This window comes from Calidris pugnax, unplaced genomic scaffold, assembly GCF_001431845.1.
Source record: "Calidris pugnax isolate Ruff unplaced genomic scaffold, ASM143184v1 scaffold4, whole genome shotgun sequence".
In the NCBI taxonomy this organism is placed as follows: Eukaryota; Metazoa; Chordata; class Aves; order Charadriiformes; family Scolopacidae; genus Calidris; species Calidris pugnax.
In genome coordinates this window covers 5602021-5620523 of record NW_015090781.1, presented here as the reverse complement: position 1 = coordinate 5620523, position 18503 = coordinate 5602021, and the positions used below count along the sequence as shown (strand labels likewise).

General features: G+C 41.9%; 1 protein-coding gene across 4 annotated transcripts in view; it reads left to right on the top strand.

Annotated features, from left to right (window-relative positions):
- The window catches only part of LOC106898323 (VPS10 domain-containing receptor SorCS1-like), a 296409-nt gene extending 281398 nt beyond the window's left edge, over positions 1-15011 (top strand). Inside the window, exons 24-28 of one of the 4 annotated variants that reach the window (XM_014959506.1) lie at positions 8219-8318; positions 11119-11224; positions 11405-11565; positions 13184-13302; positions 14625-15011. In XM_014959506.1, coding sequence (XP_014814992.1) covers positions 8219-8318; positions 11119-11224; positions 11405-11565; positions 13184-13302; positions 14625-14681 — 543 coding nt within the window. In that variant the 3' untranslated portion in view covers positions 14682-15011. The remainder of the gene's footprint in view (positions 1-8218; positions 8319-11118; positions 11225-11404; positions 11566-13183; positions 13303-14624) is intronic. The other 3 variants (XM_014959524.1, XM_014959514.1, XM_014959531.1) reach the window with 3 other exon arrangements.
- Positions 15012-18503: the final 3492 nt, after the last annotated feature.

Genomic DNA, 18503 nt, shown 5'->3' with positions numbered 1-18503 from the left:
GGTTCCTTTCTTCATGGTGTCATATGACCCGTGGAAGCTACTCTCCAAACCTGAGACTTGTGGTAAATCTGTCCGGAGACACAGTGACAAATAGCTTCTGTCCCTGAAAAACTTGCAGTCATAACAGATCACATGGAGAGGAGTTCTAGAAATTTATGTTTCTATTGTGCAAAAACTCTTGTTTCAGTACCCAAGGGAGGAACAACCGAACTCATTCTCAAAATGAAACTGAGTGAAAGGCCACAGAAGTGCATAAAACCAGCCACGCACACTGTAGGCACAGATTTACCAGGAGAATGAAATGTGCTATAACCCCCTTCTTCTCTTCCCCACCTATTAGAGCTTCCTAAAGTTGGCATGGGTACTTGCAGTCATATAACATGTAACATAACATATATACATATAACATATAACATGAACATGGTGATACAGCCCTGAACTGTATTCACATGCCAGGTACCAGAACAGAGCCAAGGGGCACTCTGTGGTCTTGATATTCTGCTCATCCAACCTGGGTTTGAAAGGGAGAAGCGATGTAAACCACGCGAGTGGTGCATATTAGCTTTGGTTAGCTAGAGCAGCTGATGGAGTGGGAGGAAGGGAAAAGTGATAGAAAGAGTAGTTGAAAAGTGAATTCACACGATATCTCCCCACATGAAACTCCTGAAGTTGCTGCAGGCCATGTTTATCACAGAGCACCGGTGAGGTTTTTGGGCAACTTGCTTAACCAAGCTGTGTGTCACTTGAGCAAGCCCACTATTCTGCCGTGGGTAACAATGAAGGCTGTATGCAGTTTCATGGGCTTTCACATTTATCAGTAAATCTGATACATATCTAATGACCACAGGGGGGCTTCCTTTCTTGCTGTTTCCTCTTGAGGCAGATCAAGCTGGTCAGTTTTTCTCTGGTACATGCTCATTTGGCTTTTTAAGTATACCTTTGAGTCTCTCTGTCCAGCTGCTCTGTGGTCTCTGGGTACATAATTCCCATCGACCTTAGAGGCAGCTAAATGTCCCCTGTCCCATGAAAATCTAGGTCTTTATTTCCCATTTGCCAAAGTCTATTATACTAGACTGTGTCACTCATATTTTATGAGATGCAGTAAGTCATGAATTGTTTGGTACAACAATAGAAGGATTGTGGAAGTTGTCCTAGACCCTGCACCACACTTGACAAATACACATTTCCATGCAGTTTTTCATTAGGGTGGTGCTTTTGTATCTCATGCTCTTGTTGAGACTGAGGTTAGATAGTAGATGTCATTTTCTCCTTGAGCTAATGTACTGCTCTTTCAAGTGCCCTAAATGATTTTTTTGTGTGTGTGTACACACAGTACCAAGTATTGTCATATCTGTTTGCAGATTACATTTAGAAATGTGAACTCTGCATTCCTGATATTTCCCATGGGAGGCTAAAGTACCTTTTAAAAAATTCAGCTGCTCTTGTCAGCTGAATGGAAAGGCTGTGTAGGAGACTGGGGAAGTTTTCTCAATGTGCAGCATGGGATGATTCCCCCTAATACATAAATACAGAATTTTTGAGGACCTTTTTGAGGATCATTACTTGATCCACTCCAGTTTCTGTAGTCAGTGTAAACTGATTCTCCACAGCTTCACAAAAATCAAAAGGCCTTCTCATCCTGCAGGATCCCAAAACATTTTGCATATTTAAAATATTTTGGTTTTATCATCAGAATATTGTGACTTTGCTTTTTTTTTTTTTAATTCAGTCACTTGGTTCCACTGCTTCATCTCACAGCAACTGAGGACAGACTGCCAACCTGCTTAAAAATGTAGAAATAATTGGCAATTGTAAAATGCTGCTGTTTGATTTGCATGTTGTCACTGCAACACCACTAAAATATCCCAAACCTTGCAAAAACAGCCACCCAGAATTGCCACTGGCACTTGAGCAGGCATGCAGGTTTTACTGCCCTTATGGACGGGCTTGGTGAATGTGATGATCACAAAATTCAGATCTGCTGCTTCAATTGCAATGAATTATTTCTCTTCGGTGAAAAGCAAACATCTAATTAGTAGCATTTCAAGTAGTTTTGAAGTAATTTTTAGCACTAAACTCTGTCAAATCAGTGAATCCATAATCCAATTCAAAATGAACTTGTGGTAGGAAGATATTCTGCTTACAATTCAGTAGAGGGCAGTGATACAAATACACAGATATGATTACTCAATTTATTTCAAAGTACAGTTTTACTCTATTTTATTCTATTTTATTCTTTTATTCTATTTTATTCTTATTTATGTATTTCACATATTATCTTCTTTCCATATTGTTTGCTAGCGGAGGCTTTTTGTCAAACATAGAGATGTGTCTGCTGTTACTCAAATGAGATGTAAGCAGAAGATACACAAGAATTCTAAAGTGATGTTTTCATATCAAGTAAAGTTTTCGGTGCTTTTGTGCATTTCCCCTTAGTTCTCATTTGCATGCTTTTACCTGGCCTATTCAAAATAACCGTAAAAGCAGAATGCAATATAGATGTAGGAACAACTAGTTAATGACATGTGAAGCCATTAATCTCTTCTCTGAAAGGAGCTGTCAGCAGTGTACAGGCATGATGGAGTCTTTGGCAAATGGCAGCACCAGGTGATTGGTAGCCAACTGTGCTCAACATCACACAGCTGTGGCCGGTATCTGTATCCAGCCAAAGGGATGGGAAATGACATGGATGACTGAATATCAAATGGGCAGTGATGAACTGAGGAGATGAAATACCTCTGGCAAGTTTAATGCTGTGGAGAGTGGCATTCAGGAAACCCGTATGTGTATACGTCTTAGGATTCTTTCTTTAAAGCAGATTTCGTTTTACTTCTGCTTCATTGTAGCTGATGGAGCTTCTATCTTTTTTAATATGTTTTTTTCGGCCACCCTCCTAAGCTTTAGTGTTTCAGAGTATTTACTTTCACTGCTTTTCTTTCCTCTGATGTATTTCAGATGTACCTGTCACCAAAATATTTTAGTAACAAGATCATGACAGTGAACACCTTCAAATCTTACAGAAAATGGTGCCAATCAGTCCTGGAAACTAAATTCCATGAAGAGGGGTAAATCATCTAGTGCTTACTAGGAGAGATATTTTTTTTAACGTCTGTACCTTGATATGCAGACCAAGTCTTCCACTGGGTGGTAAGGAAAGGTTAGGCCAGTGTTTAAGAAGTAAAGGCAGGTGGAGAGGCAATGGAATAATATGAACCAGAAGACCTTGACCCAAGGGCCTTTTTTCTTAGTCAGTTTTTCTTGATCAGCTGCTTGTGTGCTGTAGAAGAGGCTGTCTGTGTATCTTGTCTTAGTATCTTTGAGTTAAGTCCTGCCATGTAACTCTCAGCCCTCTCGCCTTCTCATCTTGCTCAGTGTACAGAGCAGCCCTTGATCCTCAATGCACCTTCTGGTCACCCATGTTCATCTTAAGCAGATCCTAGCTTTTATGTCCATGTTCTCTCTGAGTTCGTATCTGCTGGTCATTTCTTGTCCGAGATTAACCACACTAATGTCCTTCACCTTGTGCTCTGACAGTATCTCTGGATACTAATGGCAACTTGAATTTAGCGTCTTTCTTTAAAAGATCTTAAGAAATTCCTGCTGGACCTTGTAAGTCTGTGTTTATGCTATTTTCAGTGCTCAGGCAAACAATCTTTAGAGGCCTCATGTGAAGTAACCAAGGTTATGCAGGGTGAGTTGCACAATTTAAAGTAGTCCACGTTTGCCCTGACTCCTGATTCACTTTTGTAATGCTGGTTCAAGTTGCTTCCTACCAATCAATGTGCATAATTCTTTCCTTAGTTGTTTATTGATTTACTCAATGAATTGAATAGAAGTGTAACACTCATTAGTTGAGATCCTTACATAGTATCTATAAAATTATCCAGATTCTTACCTAGTACATACTGGCGCAGTTGAATCACATTCAATTTGTCTAAACCAATTTACGCCAGAGGTTTCAAAATTCAATAATGGTATAGGAAAATGCTCTTCTGAGTGATAATTCTGTTTCTTGGTGCACATGGTTCTTTCACACTCCTAATTCTGACAAAATGCTAAGAGAAGCCAAATTAATTTTTGTTTTTGTTCCATTTTTAAATTGGAATCTTTTTTTTCCTTCACAAATTGTCTGTTATTATTATTCATTATGTGTCCTTTGATGAAAAATGATACATGAAGAATGGTTTCTATTACTGAATTATTTTTGCACATCATGCTTAATTCTGCAAATGAAGCAGATAAAGTCAATGAGGCTCAGTTAAGGACCAAAACTAATTCTGAAAGCTAATTATTTTCACAAGGGAGACTCTTGAAGACTATAAATTAGGAGGTTGCTATTCTAAGAATTTTTGTCTTCAGCTGAGTTAGTTGCATCTCCACGAGTGAGAAAGGAACAGGGACAGGCCTGAGGCCAACCTGTTCCCCAGGTGAAGGTCTAGCTGTTCAACTGGAGTTGCATAGCTATTTTTGAAACAGGTCAAAGGACTTTGATGTTTCCTTATCTGCTTTTTAAACAAAAATGCCTCCATGGTACCACTTTGAATGCAGAAATAAAGGGAGGAACAAGACCCAAAATGCTTCCTGTTGGAATCTCTTCATTACCTCGGTGACTAAGATCTGCCTTTGCGTGGAGATTTACTTCAAAAAAACCTTATTAATGTTGTAAACAGTCAGAACCACTCCTAGGTTAAAGTCTAATAACCTGTGATCCACTGGGGTAGAAATAGACTTGATAGAACAAGAAAGGCAGAAAAACCACTTCTCCAATCTCCAAGTGATTGTCCTGAGTGATCTGTGGTTCACAGATCCCCTTGGGACTATGCAAGGACCAGGCACGTAGTCACATCCAACTTTGGAGAGCAGATTCAATTCCAATGTGAATTTGGCCCTTTAGCTGTGTGTAACCTGCTTGTTGACCTCAAATACTGACATTTGTAAACCATTGTGTACGGTTTCTATTTCAAATAATTTTTAGAAGCACAGAAATGCATTTTTCTCCCTCTTTCTATACTGTCTATATGTCAATTTCGAAGAGAATCTGACTTTCCACTTAAAGAGAAATGAAAATATTGTACTAAGCAAGCAAACATTTTAAAAACATGTCTGAATGCATCTGTTCTTCCCTCAGAAGCGTGTGTCAGGAATCTGCAGAGCTGCCTGAGGAAGGCAGATGTCTGATTTTCACAAGAACTTCTGGCACTTTTGAAGGTCTCAGGCTGTTATTCATTTTTTCGAGTTGCTCAGATTCCAGAAAGACCCAGGCAAAAAAGCTGCACCCAAAAAGCCAGTGGGAGAGCATATAATTAATTGAGCCAAGGAAATATGCTGTATACTCCGAGCAGCGTGAACAGTTGCTGCCTGTTTTGACACTTTATGTATAGTCCTGAAATAGTGACGGCTATTTCAAGCTTCTGCTGAGATACTGACGGTGTCAGGCAGGAAATCATTTTATTCTGAGTTACATTTGTACAGGATGTAGTACAATGAGGTCCTCATTCATGATGGGGTAACAAGGCAACACGGTAATAACAAACTTCAGTCGTGACTGTTTCTCTCTGCCTTTCCTCCTTTTTCTTACTGCCTTCGCTCTTACCACCTCTCCCTTTCCTATTATTCCTTTTCATCGGCTTTCCAGACAGGAATATTGGTTGAGCTTTCTCTCACACGCTCAGTTTGCCTGCTGGGAGGCTGCCACAGCACCTCTCAGCTGGAATGTCCCTGCTGCTGCTGGTGCTTTGCCCTCCTCGCTCTGCACCACGGAGTCCTCAGGCAGGCCCAGTGAGACCTCAGTGTTCCTTCATGCCACCAGTGACAGACAAAGTCTCTGGTCCCTTCTCATACTGGCTTTCTTGAGGTTCTCCTGTTCTTCCATTTCTTGCCCAAATGCTTGATGAAACTATTGTTCGACACTGGATAGCAGCATTTGCCAGCTGCAATGGCAGTTACACATCACACTAAGCCTCTTTTTGTATAGAAAGCATAAAGGTTTTTACCCCTACTGTTTCCCCGACCATTTCCTGCAGCTATCACCATGTCCTGAAGATGAATGACACGATGTGGTTTTCTCTTTTCTTTAGTTTACTGTCTTGTAGTTCCTTTTTTTCATAGGGTCAGCTGCTCCAGCAGCATCAGGATCTCAGAGCACAAGGGAAGACAATTCCTGCAGGGGTGTGGAGAAGAGTTGTTAGGTCACGTTTAGGGCTGGAAATGGCCAGGATGATATTGTTCCCATGATTTCCATGAGCCATTAATGTACAACACATCGATCTGCATCTGTTGCTCTAGCTTTAGAGATGAAGCACTCTTTATAATTGTCAGTCCCGGTTATTAATATGCTCAAATTCTTAAAGAGGGATATAATGTGCTTCCCAGGCTTTCTTCATGTACTACACATCTTTGTGTCACCATCCCTGCTGCTCTGAGCTCAGCAGATGGCTCTTTGTAAGCAGGTGGTATTTTTTCTTGCTATAGGAAGAAATATATTTACTGCTCATTCTGGCACTCATAAAAAATTGTAAACTTTAAAGAGATATATTAAAAATATAAATAAAATGCCTGTAAGAGTTATTGCCAAATTGATATTGAACCAAAGGCACCTATTCAAATGATCAGCAGCCAGCAATGAAGTGTACAAGCCAAGAGTATTGAAAGAACCATTAAGAATGTTAAAAAAATAAAAGAGGCAGATAAATCTCGTACTGTGATGAATGATAGCCAAGGAACATCTAATCATATCTGGGTAGCATTTACTGAAATAACTCAACCAGACTAAAATGAAGAGCATGAAAAAGATGGTGTAAAAATTATTGGAATGTTCTTTTTTCTGACAATTTTTCATCAATCTTCAAGAAGGAATAAGGATTTATTTAAAACAAATTAAATTAAGTGGTGAGCGATAGAATATGGTTCCTCTTGATCTTGGTATGGCTATAAAATCATAAAGTTCTCAGCACCTGCATATTAAGGGCTGGGGGGTGGGAGGAGAGGGGGTTTGCAGTTTTCCACCCACCTCTCCCTAATGAACCAAGATGCAGAACGGTGGCCATGCTCAATTGGAAAATTGCTCACTGCCGTAAGAAAAGGTGAAATGCATGAAACATCTAGCAAATGAATATACAAAAGACAACAGACTATCAACACTATGTCTATAGGCTTCCATTCCTTGATTAATCTATCTGGATTTTTTGCTTTTAATGGCAACATGCCTGGAACTTCGTGGATTTAATTAAAAGTGATATGGAGAAAGTGGCTCTGTGCGTATTGTGACAACCCGACTTAAAAGAAGTAATGTTTACCAACAGACTGGACCAAAGCTTGGCTTCTTCACTGTACAAATACAGGTTTCATGAGGTCTTATGTCAGCAAATGCTCATCTTTTCTGTTGCGTCCTTTATGGAGGAATAGCTCCTTTCTGCTAGAGCTCCATTGTTGTCGCCAGAGCAGTGGTACAATAGTCTAGTGATCTAAAAGCTCTGTGAGTGTCTCTCCCATGAAGGAGAGAATATAAGAGCATGTTCTGTCTGTGTGTAATCCATAAGAATAGATGGAACATGCATTTTGTTTAAGCCACACTGTAGTCAGTAAACACTTCAAGATTTGAGCTGGTTCTGGTACGTACTTAAGGATTAGGGAGCAGATGGCTTGAACCTAAGAGCTGGATGAAATGAAATTTAGTTTTAGGACTTGAAGTTTCAGTGCAACCTGGGGTAAGGACTTAAACTATTAATTTTGATTGAGGTATATCACATCTTATGAACATTCTCCAAGATCAGAGAGCTGCCCACCCAAAGGGCAATAATTTACTTGTTATGAGCAAATGAGCATTAACAATTGAAACACTTCTCTTTGCTTGAACAGTAAATGGAGTTCACTGATGTGCTGTTGCTGGCTGGTCATGCAGACTCTTAAACATGTGGGTGTAATGTTCCTGTGAGGGTCCTTTTTGCTGCTGGACCACTCCTACAGAGGTGTGACAGGGCAACTTGGTGCTATCGGTCATTGTTAACCAGACATAAACCTCTCTGGACATAGTACTGGCAGAGATGTTCAGCTTTCACAAGCTCCCTTTCTGTAAGGTGGTAGGAAATGGTGCACAGAAGGTCTGGTGCCCCTGCAAAATCTTGGCTTTGCGTGCAGCTCCATTTCCTACCCACCTGTTGGCAATATTAACCAATGATCAAGAAACAAATGCATTTCTCATTTTCTCCTTTTTTTCCAGATTTCAGAAACACTGATCCAGAAACTGAACCAAAACCTGGTCCATTTTGAGTTGAAGCCAGGAGTTCAAATCCTTGTCCATGCTGCCCATTTATCAGCAGGTCAGTATCCTCTTTCTTTCTACACCCTTTCTGTTGCTCTCTAGCACAGCAAACAATACATTCCTTGATGTTAGTAGTGTGCTGTCAGCTGTATTTAAAAGATTTCTTATTTTTATGTCAGAACAACAAACCAGTGTATAGGCAGACATTAAAATGCCTGCTCCACCTCCCTTTTTTTTACCATGCCAAAAAGAAATGCTTTTGCATTTACAACTAATCCTTTTGTTTACCTTATGTGCAAGAAGTTGCTGTTGTTGTTGGAAATGCAGCATAAGTAGCAGCAGAAATGTGTACTTCTTGGCTGTCTCTGAAATATTCACCAGCTAAGCAGCACCGTGGTGTATTCAGCCTGGATCACGCAGTGCAAAGGTTACCAGCTAGATATTCTAGAGTCAACAAACGCTTAAAGCAACTAAGCACAGTTCAGAAGTTGTTCAGCAGTCTGAAAGACAAGAATCAATTTACGTATGCACATATATAAGATTAGGCAGTTTGGACTTCAACTAATCCTATCTCAAAATGAGCCATCTCAAAGTCCTGATATTTAATTATATGCACCTCTGTCTATTCTGTATGCTAAATCCTCGTTTCACGGTACAGACCATATTTAACTATTATAAGAGATGGGATGAACAAATCTGTGCTTGGGATTCCTAGGAGTTCCTTTTCTCCAGGAGTTTCTGATAATTCTGATCAGTTGGTATCAGCTTCTTTTGCTAACTTGCAAATTAAAAGCCTCAGTTGACTTGTACCATCAAACTCCTCTACAAAAAGCATTTTATTGTATGAACAGATCGGCCCAAGCAGGTGTCAGTCCACATTCTGCCTTGTCAATAAAGGGAAGGAAAAAGAGACTGTTAAGAAAGGGTATAATGCAACCGCATTTAAATCCCCCTATAAGAAAGCCTTAGTGTTTGCAGTATTTCATTTTTCTTAAGCAGAACTTGATAATATCCACCCTGGGATTCTTGCTGTATTTTTCTGCTTTCCATTAGCTGTGGAACAGTGTTGTGTTTTTATCAGGGTTAGGTTGATGGTTGGACTAGGTGGTCTGGAAGGTCTTTTCCAACCTAGACAATTCTATGATTCTAAATACATGATCTTTGTGATCACAAAAACGGGCATCTTTAATTGTATTTACACACACACCAGGAATCAGTTCTTTTTGTCCATAATAGATACAAACACTCATTTGTCCTGCAAGGTAGGCTCTGTTGTACTTCTCTTTGAAACCATTGGTGAGATGTGAGTGATTGCTGTAACTGGCTTCACAATGCCTATAGAAACACCACAGGATGTTGTCTCTTGCAGAAATATGCTTCAGTAAGAATGCAAAATGAGCCTGGACTGCCAAACTGGGTATTAAAAAGCCCGGAGAGCAGCCACTGTGAGGTCTTTGAGGGAATATGGCTCCTTATCAAGCTGCAGAGGTCATGACTCAGTTCCCTGTCTAAATAAAAGGCCCAATTTCGTGACATCAAAACTTGGGAATAGTTTAGAATTTGACAAAATGCCCGGAGAGATTTACTTCACTGCTGAAAACTATTGTTCTGGTTGTCAAAGAGGAAGAAGAAGAATTGTCCTTTTGAAATCCAAGCTTTTAAAAATAAAATAAAATAAAATAAAATAAAGCAGGGAAACCTGGAACACAAGCCAGCACCAGAAGCAGTCCCTAGAAAACACAATCCAGGGGGGATGCACATGGCCCAGAGATGCTGCTCTTTTCTGTGGTGTTTTTTCCCAGCCTTTTCACTGTGGCTCTGTGTTGGACTCTGGGCAGTTATGGCCCGTAGTTGACTGAACCACAAAGCTCAGTGTGTGTTTTTGTAAGTGCACATGTATGTACACATATGCCTACGTTTATGTTCCTGTGCCACAGTACACGGGTGTGTTCATCCTGTGTGTGTGTGTGTGCCTGGCCATGCACAGCAGCAATTTCTGCAGCAGAGGAGCTGCGGGGAACAAAAGTGTAGGCATCTAAACTAGCTTGGGATGGATATTCAAGCAGAACCTGTAGAAATGAGCCCCTGTGCGTGTTGTATGTGAGCGTGTGCATTCCCTGGAGCACAGAAGAATGACATGTGTTGGCCTCAGCACATTTCATGCCTCCATGAAAAAGTGGTGCACGGCCCTCAGAAGAGAAGCACAGACACTTTTTGTTTAAGGCTTTTTAATTATTTTTTTTCCTAGAACCTGTGCACTCTCTGGCATGGAAGACTTGTGTGAGAGAGAGCATGGCACCAGAGGAAAGAGAGTAGATCATGTTCAGAAGAGTAGGAAGGGGATAAAGGGAGAAACTGAAAATGTCAGAGGTGTGAAAAGAGCTTGCCATGATAAGGCATAGATGCTGAGGCAGTGTCTGTGAAGGACAGTGGACTTCTGGTCAGGAAGGGAGGGGGCAATTCTTGCTTCAGTAAAATTGATGACCCAGTTGCTTGCTATTCACTGTGCATTGGGAGCTACCCAAACCAGCTCTAAGCAAAATAGAAGGTCAACATGACAAGTTAGCCCGTGGGTAGCTCCAGGATCATCCAGAAAATGCTAGTTTTGGTACCCAAGTGACCTCATTTGCAACTACCTTAGGTAATTGTCTGCAATTTGAGAGAGTATGTTTCAGGCAGTCCTCTAAAAGGCCAGAGAGAAGAGGCCTCTAAGGAGAGAGCAATGGGGTACGTTGAGCACCACAAGCGTTCTGAACCCAGGTTTCTTCCCAGCTGGATTAGAAAGGGAGAAAAGCCCTGGAGATATGTGGACAGATGAGGTCTGGGGGCAGATCTAACATTCGGTCCTTCTTTTGCAGCTCCTCTGGTGGACCTCACTCCCAGTCACAGTGGTTCAGCTATGCTGATGCTCCTCTCTGTGGTTTTTGTGGGACTAGCCGTGTTTGTAATCTACAAGTTCAAAAGGTATGATCCTCCCTGAGCCACTTCCTTGTCCCCATTGCCACCTTCCACTGAGGTGTTTGGGTTTTGTTTTGCTGGGTTTTGGGGTTTTTTTTTGCAGTGATTTGTTTCTTGGTTTGTAAAAGCTGATGCTACGTCATCTGTCAGAGTACCCCACAATGATGGTTTCTGTTAATGTTTTAGGAAGATTCCTGGCCTTAATATATATGCACAGATGCAGAATGAAAAAGATCAAGAGATGGTCAGTCCAGTCAGTCAGAGGGAAAACATACCTAATGTCCCTCAAAGTGAGCTGATGAGCCCTGAGCAACTAGTAGATGAGAAGTTGGAAGTCCAGCCCATAGGTAAATAACTTGCAGCATCCCGCAGCTGGTCAGACTCTGACTTGTAATTGGCTAACCCTTTTCTCAGCCTCCCCCCTCCCCATACTCCTGCACACTCCTCCTCCCATCCTCTTCTGCTGCAGCATTAGTTTTGCTACAGGAAACCTTGCTAACTCTCCCCTCTCCTTCACTGCCATGTGATGAAAGGGAGGGGAACAACTTTAGGCTTTTTCTCTCTCCTAGTTGCTCTGTGTAGATCCCCTCCCCCTCTCAAAAATCCTGCCGGCATTTAACTTGCGCTACAAGGCAATTTAATTTATTTTGCTGGGGCTGACGTAATTGCGGGGCTAAACCCCACACCCGAGGCATATCCAGGAGAACTTCAGCCACCCTCACCTGGAACGTGGAGGTGAGCAGGTGATTCGGTAAGTCAGATCTAAAGGCTAAATATTCGTTGATATTTTGACTGCTGTAGCCTTTGTGCTGTGCCAGACCTTGTTGCCAGCAGCGATGCTAGCCTGGCTTATTCCTAGGGAAAATTAGCAAAACCTGGGATCTCAGCATTGAACAGCTGGGTTTGCCTCCAGGCTGATTTCTCCCACCGGCCTCTGTGGTTGAAAATTTTCAAAGCAGGCTTTAATAGGACCTAAAGTGAACAGACTTTTTTCAGCGGTGCTCAGTGACAGGACAAGAGGTAAGGGGCACAAACTTGAACATAGAAAGTTCCATCTAAACTTGAGGAGGAACTTCTTTGAGGGTGGCAGAGCACTGGAACAGGCTTCCCAGAGAGATGGTGGAGTCTCTGTCTCTGGAGACATTCAAAACCCTCCTGGACACGTTCCTGTGCAACCAGCTCTGGGTGGACTTGCTCTGGCAGGGGGTTGGACTAGATGATCTCCAGAGGTCCCTTCCAACCCCATAGAATTCTGTGATTCTGTGACTTGAAGTGGGAATACTGGGATCAGTCCCCCATTTGCTCATGCTTATATGTTTTCTGTTACCCTGACTGTAGTAAAAGTGTTGGGACAGAGCTGGGAGGTTTCACCTTGAGGACATGTTCTGCTAAAGCCAGCATTGCTCAAGGATTGCTTGGGCATTGCTCAGCTTCACTTGTGAGGTGACAGTTCTGCAGGCCCAGACCAGAGGTACCCTGCAAATAAGGACATGGACCTATTATAGAGGAATTATAGCTGTTCTCACTCAGACAGCAGTAAGGCATAGTCATAACTGAGATCCTTTATTTGCACAATTTCATCAGCTTAACCAAACTTTAGATCCTACCTGAAGATGTCCCTGAATTGTATGGGAGTGTTTGCTAAAGCAGGCTTGGTGTCAGAGCTACTGCAGAGGGGGAGCAAGGGGAAGGGTAATTAAAGGAGGGAATGTGATGTGCTAAGATTGTGGCCTGTGAAACAACCTGGGAGGAAAAAAGAAGAAAGTCTCTTGATGAAACTGATGTCTAAGCTGGAAGCCCCACTGCAATCAATACTGATCTCTCCTCACCTGTTCACCAAGGGAGATCTGGTAGCTATTAAAAGCTTTTAAGCAGCTATTCGTCAGCAGACCTGGACATCCCTGCTTAGCAGTACACAGGATGGAGTGAGGGGACCAACCTTCCCATGTGGTGTTCCCCATACAGAGCAACCGCAGGCCACAGTCCAGAACCCAAGGAAAGGAAATGCAACCAAGGTAGTCTGGACAGAGGACTTCCAAAAGGCTTGTGGATCACCAAGAGGTTTCAAGCCAAGACCCGGAGCGGTGGGTCCTAAACTTTAACAATTCTTTTTTTTGTTTGTTTTTCTTTCTTTTTCCCCTAGAAACCTCCAGGGCAAAACTGATGTAAGATGCTAAGTGAGAAACACCCAATTTCAGGCTGGGAACTCTCCTCCTAGAGTTAGACGAGCTTTGGGCTTCCCTTTTCTAAAAGAATGTAATGACTGTGGTTCACACTGTCCCAGAGGTAGGGAAATACATATTTTCACAGGTCACTCAGACTGAAGTGGCAAGAGTCAGTCACCTGCTGGCTCTATTCAAGGTATCTTCAAAACTGCTCTTGCTGGTGTTGGAAACTAATCCCTTGATGCTTCTGGGATAAGAGCAGTGAAAGCCAATTTTGGGGATAGGTTTTTATTTGGTGCAGCTATAGCATTTCTGGCTTTCTACAATAGCCAGCTTTTGTGTTTTTCTCAGCTGTGGTACTGGACACTGTATTGAACCAGAAATTGGCCTTTTATAACTCTTTGGTTTGCACCTGTAACTGCACTAGTGAGCACAAAAGGTAAATGTGTGGGATACATAGACTCTATTCTCTATCAAAAGGAATCAGTCCAACAAACTTCCTAAGAGTGTTTTTCCATCCTGTCAGTAAGATGAATGAGGAAACTGAATCAGAGCTCACTGACAAAATGAAAAGGTCTGGACCTATGTGTGAACAGAATAGAAAGTGCAAAGGCTCTTCACTCTCCTATACAACCACCTCATCTGTTTCTGGAAATCAGCAATTTCTTTTTTAATGAGTTTTCTTTCTTTTGGGAAAACAAAGCAAGACTGTAATTGGGTGTTTCTCTTTTGTATGCTTGTTCAGACGCCAGGTTTTTTCAACCCCTTTGACTAACATTCAGGGATCCTTCCTGGGAGGAATCTGAATGAATGTCCCTGGATCATTTAATTTTCTCTCCAAAGGTTGGCAGCAAAAACCCAACAGTCCCTATTTTCTGGATGTGAGTGGTTTAGGCTTTTCTTTTGCAAATGCAAAGCTTTAGGTTATTTATGAAATCTCCAACACCTTATCATTGCAAATGAGTTACACATTTCCTCTGAGGACCTCAACCTCTCCTTCCCTCCACCCCACTGCTCTGGCCTCTCCCTCTTCTGTTCAACATGGGTGAATCATCTTCATTAGCAAAAGAACAGGACATCACCTTCAGTGTTTTGAATGACAAGAAAACATTTCTGGGAAGAACGTGTCAGTGGAACAGTTGAATCCCAAAGGCCAGCAAGGTGATACCTTCAAACATCTTCCTTGGCTAAACACACTTGTTATTTACTGATTCTTTTATTTTGTTCTTTCTTTGCCACAGGAAGTATTTCCACAGCTGCTGAGCCCCAGAGCACAAAAGAAATCCCTTCCTATGTAAATGGTTGAATTGAGGACACCGATAAATATCTATATCTAAAAAAAAAAAGAGGAGAACTCACTGCATTTGGACTTTTTAATTCTTCAGATGACAAAGGGTTTTTAGCTTTAAGCCTGTGCATGTGGACATTATACTGAGACCATAGTGGAACTGCGTTGTACAGGTGTTCAATTTTAGTGGGGGGTGGGGGGAGAGGAACTGGTACCACTATTCACTCCTACAGCCCTTCCCCTCACCCCTCCACTCTCTCTTTTTTCTGATCTGTCTCTAATTTGTAGAAACTTCATAATGATATAGGCCAAGAATATGCATGGGGGTCTCTTCTTTAGGGAGAGGGGTGGGCTGGGATGTGGGGGGAGACAGGCTGGGGGAGGTGGGAGGGAGCATTTAGGGTTCTTGGCTTTAGATTTAACTGCTCTTTTAGCACTTTGGGCTGCGGGAGGGCTAGCCACCCCAGCAGACTTTCATAGGACACACACACACACACAAAAAAATCACACTGGAGTTTAAAGGCACTGAAAATATTCTTGGTCAGTCTGGTTTATGTCTTTGTTTGGACTCTGCCCTTCCTTCCTCAAGCTGCAGCTGCTGCCTGTGCCCCACGGCTGTGAGGAGGCTGAGTGTGAGTGTGGGCAATCCCAACCCCAAGGCCAGGCTCTTTCTTAAACAGCTTTTTTAGCCTCCTCACACCAAGGCATCCCACTGACAGCACTGATCACTTTTTGCTTCCTAACCTGGAATGGAACAGAACTAGCATGCGTTTACAGGCGGGGAGGTCTGTCCCTACTGCACTTGTAGGAGGTTATTGCCAGCATGAACTTACACTCTGCTTTCTACCAGCCTTACACCTTCAATTTTGGCTAAGAGAAAGCCCTAGTAACACCCTCAGCTGCATTTAATGCTGATGCTTTGATTTGTCTGGGGAAGTCCCAGACTTTTGGGAGTCATCCCAAGGCCAGACAATTTTTTGAAAGACACATTGTCCATAGAACAAGGAACAGGGAGAGGTCTGCAGGCTTTCCCATGGCTTTCTTGGCAACCCCCTTTGGTTGCAGATCTGCAAACTCCTGCCTCTCTGGGTAAAGAACAGAGAATAAAGGAGATTTGGCCTGATTATCACCATGCATTTTGAGCCCCAGCGCCTCAGGACTACTCTTGTACAAGATTTGATTTCTTACAAATAACACAATCTTGTATCTTACACTGCAGCTGTAAATGAGGCTGCAGGACATGTTCACGTAGGCTGTGCAAGGGAACAGCAGGAAAGCAGGCTTGGAATACCTCGAAGAAGTCCTCCCAAGACACTGGATATCTGGCTGAAGCCTAACCTGTGATCATCACAGCTGGTGATTTCCAACCCTACTCAGGTAAACCTAGCACCAGGAGTTTGGTTTGAAGTTCAGAGAGAGAAAGGCGACAACCAATACTTAACCACATTAGGTGAAGGCAAGTAGAGGTCGGTTCATAATCAGTGTAGCACACTTAGGAGGCAGCCTGATTCCTGACATGAGTGGGTTTTGTTCGATAGACATTGTGAATGGCAACCTGAGTCACCAACAGGAGACAGCAGCACTGTTGGCATTGCCCAGAGTCCCAAGATGGGAGTTTGGTGGTGGTGGGTTTGAATTTTTTTCTGTCACAAATTGGGCATGAACCCAAATCAACCTACTTGCTGGCAAAGAAAAAAAGTGATACCAAGTGTAAGAAGATGAGACCCGTAGTAGTTAAAGGATAATCACAGTACAGAGTCCTCTGCCTCTTTCTGTAGTTTCTCTGAAGCCAGGTAGAAACGCAGCAGTTTGTATGGCTTTGCTATTGTCTTTGCAACTACAGCTTTAAGAAAGATGGGAAAGTTTTGGCAGCAACTGTATAATACTCCCCACTGAAGTCCAACATTAGCCAACTTATTTTTATAGTAAGCCAATCGAAAAGTTTTCTTATAGTGTTGGAACTATTTCTAATTTTAAAATTACTTTTTTTGATGTACTTTTTCATCTTCTTTTCCCTTTCGTTAAATACAATGTAGCGTAATGTATAATTGCTATTGTTTATTGCTTTTACAGTCATATTTATTAAACAGATTATGTCTCTAAATGAAGGCCTGTGTTTTTGTTGCTCATTTTAGCTCTCTGTCCCTGACGGATGACTAAAAACATGAAAATAGTAGGAAATTGATAACATCAGAAAGAAAGGGGTGTTCAGTAGAAGTGGGGAGAAGGTGGTGATAGTATGATTCTGAAAATATAGTTCCTAGAAGCAGAGTTCCAATACAAAGGTAACTTTCCCAGTCCTCAGTCAAAGCGCTTTATAATGTGAAGTTTGGTACTGTTATCTCTGTTTTAGGGATGGGGAAGCTGAGAGATGCACTTTTTCTGGTTTCCAAACAGGCAATGGTAGAGCTCTGAGGAGTTCCCTGGAACTTCAGCTCCATTCCCTGCCATGGCTATCCTTCCCCGTACACACTCTGTTAAAGGTTCCTTTATAATACCTTTTTTGACTACCCTTTTGCCAACACCAATGAAGGAAAGTGTAAATTATTCCCATTACTGCTTAATCAAAAGTTTTACGTGTGAAGAAAATGAAGCATTGGAAGTTTCTGTCAGGTTGCCAGATGACAGTGGATGCCTGTCGCTGAGAAAAAGAAAGAAAACATGGCTTCTCTGCTTTTCGAGTCAGAATGCAAACACAAAATCATTCTACCTCTTGTAACTGGTTCCTGATTCTGTTCTCTAACCTTTCTTGTACCCCTGGCATAAGAATTTATGTATGCACATAAATAGTCAAAGATCTGAGGTTCAGGCTTCGTCAACAGCTGAGGACATGGTATCGCTTGTCAAGTCCAGGAATAATGAGTTTGCTTGTTGGAAGAGTGTGTAGTTTTCACATCCTGGTCAGATCCCAGTGTAATTATAATTGTGAGTCTAAAATGTTAAAGCTGCAGCCCTTCTTTGCCTTTCATTCAGGCTGGGTGAGTGGCTGGCACAGCCGCAGCCGTGGTGCAGGTGACTCAGAGATGTGTGTGTGTGTAGATGTAATCTGCTTTTATAGTTTAAGTGCCCACCTGAATTAGCAGGCATCTGTTCTGGCCATAAGCAATAAGTCTGGTTTTGGCAAGCATCTCTAAAGCATTTTCAGATCATTCTCTTCAGCTTGTGTGTCCTGAGGCAGAGACTGATTGTTATTTGTAGTTGTTGTTTTCTGGTTTGTATAACAACACAGCAATTCACTGCTAATGGCTGAACACCGAGACAGTAAACAAAGAATATACCAAATACTTATAAAATCCAATATGAATTTTCTCTGAGGATATTATCATACCTTGAAAGAATAAAACAAGTTCATTATCCTCTGTCAGAAAGAGCAGTGCATTTAAATATGGTTAAAAACTCAAAGAAAGTATTTTCGAAATTTAATGTTGATTCTCTACCATCATCTTAAAACTGCCATGAAAGAGATGTATGGATGGAACAGACATATTGGCTTCAGAAAGATTTATACTACTCCATCTAGCAGGAGATTTGGGCTAAGATGCTGGATTGCCTTTCCCAGAAATCAGTAAGTAGTAGTGTTTAAATATTTTTGAGGGTCTGGGCCTCAAACAATTGCTTGCTGTTAATACGTGGCTATGCTTAATTGCTTAAACTTTTGCTGGAAAGCAAGACTCGTAAAGCAGGTGCTGAAATGGTTATGCAAATGAAGCAGGAATTTTCAGTGACCCTAAATGAACCCTGTCGTGATCCTGTCAACTTCTGCTGAGAATATGTGACAATTGCATTTAGTCTGGTACCTAGAGCTGATAACAAGGGATTAGTATTTTATCTG